This window comes from Galeopterus variegatus, unplaced genomic scaffold (assembly GCF_000696425.1).
Source record: "Galeopterus variegatus unplaced genomic scaffold, G_variegatus-3.0.2 Scaffold1990, whole genome shotgun sequence".
Taxonomy (NCBI): domain Eukaryota; kingdom Metazoa; phylum Chordata; class Mammalia; order Dermoptera; family Cynocephalidae; genus Galeopterus; species Galeopterus variegatus.
Window position 1 is genome coordinate 122,223 of NW_007728101.1, and position 4,681 is coordinate 126,903.

At 32.5% G+C, this 4,681-nt stretch overlaps 1 protein-coding gene across 1 annotated transcript in view; it reads right to left on the reverse strand.

Annotated features, from left to right (window-relative positions):
- The window catches only part of LOC103596339 (glutamate receptor ionotropic, delta-2), a gene marked incomplete at its 5' end in the record, with an annotated part of 308,693 nt that overhangs the window by 103,849 nt on the left and 200,163 nt on the right, over positions 1–4,681 (reverse strand). The window contains one exon of the mRNA XM_008579952.1: positions 2,044–2,145. Within this exon, the coding sequence (XP_008578174.1) occupies positions 2,044–2,145 (102 nt within the window). The remainder of the gene's footprint in view (positions 1–2,043; positions 2,146–4,681) is intronic.

The window sequence follows — 4,681 nt, forward strand, 5'->3', positions numbered from 1 at the left end:
GGGATTGAAATAGCACCTATTTCTTAGGAATACCATGAGCACTGAATAAGATTATATGGGGGTACTTCAAAAAGTTTATGGAAAAATAAAACTGAAAGATAATATGAATCTTTCCATGAACTTTTGTCTTTTTTCGTGTCCGGCAACGGATCGCAACCCTCAGTGTCGCGCCCGTACCGGACCGGGACCGGCAACGGGATCGCAACCCTTGGTGTTGCTCCCACACCTCGCTCAGCCAGTGAGCAGGAACCGGTCTTTTCCATGAACTTTTTGAAGTATCCTAGTACATGCAAAGGACTCGGGATCGCAACCCTTGGTGTTGCTCCCACACCTCGCTCAGCCAGTGAGCAGGAACCGGTCTTTTCCATGAACTTTTTGAAGTATCCTAGTACATGCAAAGGACCTAGTAGATTACCTGGCACATATTAAGCACTTAATAAATCTCAGCTGTTTTGTTGTATGTGCATCTCCCTACCAAGACAGGATTCAGGTATTATTTATCTTATATCCATTACCAAGTCTATCATATAGTAAGTACTAAATAAATATTTTCTTAACTGAATGAAGTTAATTTGTCTTAAAATTTTGTTTTCTTTTTCAAAGAAAAGCAAACACATATATTGTATTTTACTGTAATTATTGCCAGATTTTTCCATGTTAATCACTAGAGAAGAGGCTATTAATAGTTTGCTGCACTTTAAATGTCTGCTTTTTTTTTTTTAATATTAGCACGTCAGTGCAAATGCACATTTACATGCTTAGGTACATACAGAAACACATCCACATTTAAGTTGTAAAGTATTCATAATATAATTATTTACCAGAAATGAAACCTTTATTAAAACAATAACTAGGAATAAATTATAGGCACAAAAATTAAGGGGACAAGACTGTTCACTCAAATTTCCTTTTATAGAGAATATTCACAGATCCTTTTTTTAGACAGTGAAGTCATGGTGAGTCTATCTAATTTGTACCGAACAACATACAAAGGGCAGCCATTGGTGTTATGAACATCCAATTAGCATCAACATATCAAAAAGGCTACTGCTCCCATTTACTAATTCTGCTATTTATTTAGCTGATATGAAAGCTTTTTTCAAATTTAAAAACAAGTTAGCTTTTCCAAAGAAAAATAACATTAGTAACTGTGGACTATTAAGCTATGAAATATACTTTAAAGTAGCACAAAGTTAAACATGTTAGAATAGCAAAGGAGAGTACACATCTCCATGTTTTATGGCTATTTAGACGGTACCCATTTGAGTATTTTATTGTTAAAGAATATTTCTATTAGCTTCTTATTTTATATGTTTAATAGGAGAGAAAATAATAATGTTGAGAATAGTAATAATAGTTACCATTTATTGATTTTCTAATAAGTAAATGGAATTATAACAAATATTTCACATGTATAATCCCATTTAACATTCACAGAATTGCTAGATGATAAGCTCCATAAAGTTAGAATCATAATGTCGATTTAATTTGTCAGTGTCCTCTGTAATCAGCACTTAGCTTGGAACAGAGTTGGTACTCAATAAATATGTATTAAGCAACTTTTTTTCAAAGTAGATTATTTTTTTGAAAATATCCTTTTTTTGAAGTAGATTATTACTAGAAAAGGATTGTCTTTGTCTGCTAATATTTTACTATGCTGAATGTCTACATTATATTTAATCTACCCTTATTTGGCATAGTGATCTTTGTTTATGCATATGATAGTTTCAGTGAGAAAATGCTTGAGGGATACCTTTACTTTATCATGTGCAGAAAACTGTAGAAGGATGGAAATTGGGCCTAAAATGTCCAAGAAAGTTCCTGACAAAAGCACTGTAATTAAAAGAAAAGCCTACAAAAACCTAATCCTGTTCCACATAAATTGAAGGCTGGAAAATACGACCATTAAAAATATCTTAGAAAGCATAGTCAAGATTTGTTAAAAGCTCTTTTAAGATTATGGCATCAGCTAAGAAAAGATAAAGAAATGAAGGATAAAGTCACTTCTAGAAACCAGAGCCACAAGGCTCAGATAAGACTCACCAGAACAGTCACTACACGTAGAACCACTCCACGCATGTTGTTCTCCAGTTTCTTGTCAGTCAGTGACCCATTCAGACCTGTGACAGGATTCCAGCACCCAAGCTGAAACATAAAATAGCTTTGGTTACTTTTCTGCCTGAAGAACAGTCCAACCACCTCTGCATAGACCTTATAGAGAACTGTGTGATAGCTTTTAGAATAATTAGTATAGAAGGTGTCCTGCTCGGGTTTTCTTTTTTAATAGCAAATGAAGCAATCAGAAATGCAATCTCCTGCTTTTAAATATCATCATATGTCATATGACAGTACTCAACATGCTTATTGAGAATTTTCAACTTAATGAGGAATTATAAGTACTCCAATAATTCAGTCCCAGTAATGGGCTAATTGAAAAAATAATAGCAACTATAATTCTAGTATAACGTCTGTTCTGATATATCAATTACTGCATGAGTTAGATTTTCTTATAGTTTCAGTGATTTCAATTTGATCTTTCACTGCTTTTACTGGGAAAAAAACAACAATACTTTTAATGTGGTTAGAAGGGTAACTGCTTTTATCTGAGGAAAATCATGTGTATTGCTTTGTTGTTTTCAAAGTATTCACAGTACATAAAACAACATAATTTGCCTTCTTTTGTCAGTGTTATCAATTTTCTTGAAATATTTTGGCAGCAGCCTTTCCCTTAAAATCTTGCAATGATTCACTGCTCTATACTCTCCAAAATACTGGTTTAATTTTATACTTCTTTGTAGTTCTTTTCTCTTGTAATGTACAAATCTGAGGGCTACCAGATAAAAATTGATGACTCTCAATCATAAATAAGAAGAAAAGAAAGAGATGATGTGACTCGAATTAGCAGATAACTGCTCAAAGAGCGAAGCTGCAGAGAGAATGTTGAAATGCACATCTTGGGAAGAAATGTCATGCTATTAATCTTGATACCTGCTCCATAAGCCTCTGCACTTGCGAACCTATTCTGCATTTACACACTTTAAAAATATAATAGTCATATTCAGAGACCACTTCGGTTAACTGAATACATATGGGGCACCTGGTTGTTTGTGCTATTTCCTCCTGACAACTGTGATCTATTTCCTTGTATTGCATTTTGTTGTGGCTTCCAAAGCCACCAACATATGGGCAAGTTTCCTTCATAAATAAATGATTCAGGTGCTTCCTTATTAAAACTCAAGTTTCTCTTTAAGCTTCCCAAAAGGTGTTTAATTAAGAAAACAAAAATATACACAATATATCTTAAGAAAAGGGGATGTCACAATGTAAACAACAAAGCCAGCTTTTTCCATATTAAAATAATTTGGAAAAGGCTGCTAATTGTTGATTTCAACTGTAAAAGCACATTAAATTCATGCAATGATATGTCATTCTTAGTTACATAAAAAGTCTAATTAGAACTTAGATCCAATTAGCAAACCCAAATGTGTTGAAAGTCTAATTATCAGAGATATTGTAGTCCTCCTGCCAAATTTAAAACTTCATGGAATTTCTTTTGAGCTTTTGTTCTCTTCTGAGGTCAACGAAAGTCTATCCTCAATTAAATTTCTTGATGTGCACTGTTTCTAATTACTACTTCAAGAGAATGATATTTTTCTAGACCAAATGATACTGGTGGAAAAAATGATCTATAACATTAAGTGAAGAGTTAAGTTTCCAATGTGCTGTCTCCACATTTTATAACCATATTACTAAATTTTAAGCTTAACAAATAGCTTTTAGGACATAATCTTGTTCATGGTAAACAAAACAGGGATTTCTTTTCTGTTCTCCTAGTTATTTTTTACGTTTGGTGAACCTATTGTCAGTTTTCCTAGCTAAAAGACATCTATTAGTACCAACTTGATTGTAATATTTTGGTGTGTTGAATTAGCAACAAAACTTGCTGAGCAATTTGCTTCAACAATGCTCTGGACAAACAAAATAGATAATTTCCAGCTTCCTCTGAATTATGTCCTTCTTTAAACATAATACAATATGTGGTTTAAAAATTTCTAAAGTACTCTTATGTTTGGGGGTTTGAAATAAAACAAAACAGCATTTTGAGTTGGTAGAGCAGGTAAATATATCTCATATTCAGACCTTGACATCGAGTTAAACATTATTTGTACCATGGATGATGTTTCTCTCTTTTTTTAAAAAAAGTTTAATGTTTGGCCAGATTCTCTCTCTCTTGTATATATCATAAAACAATAATTTTCTCTTCCGTTTGATGAAAGTTTTTCACCTTTCTGTACTTTTTTTTTCTGTCTGACTCACATGTCTTTTGATAATAGCACTAATAAAGTAATTTTATTCTTAATAACAACCATCTGAATTTTAGGATTGGTAAATTCCTTTTACTTAACTCAGTTCTTTCTTCATATGGACAAACTACAACATTTCACAAATGTTAGCTGTGAATATCAAGATCTAGACTGAATTTTGTGTACAGAATGTTTAGGATACACGTTCTTTGGAAAACTAGAAAAAATATATCTATTCCTTATATATCAAAATGGAGAATAACAAGGAAATTATTAAGAAATTAAAATACTTATTCCCTACATTGAATTCATTTTTTTTTACATTTTTAAATAATGTCTATGTGTCAGCCACGGTATAGGGTTCTTTAGAGATAATC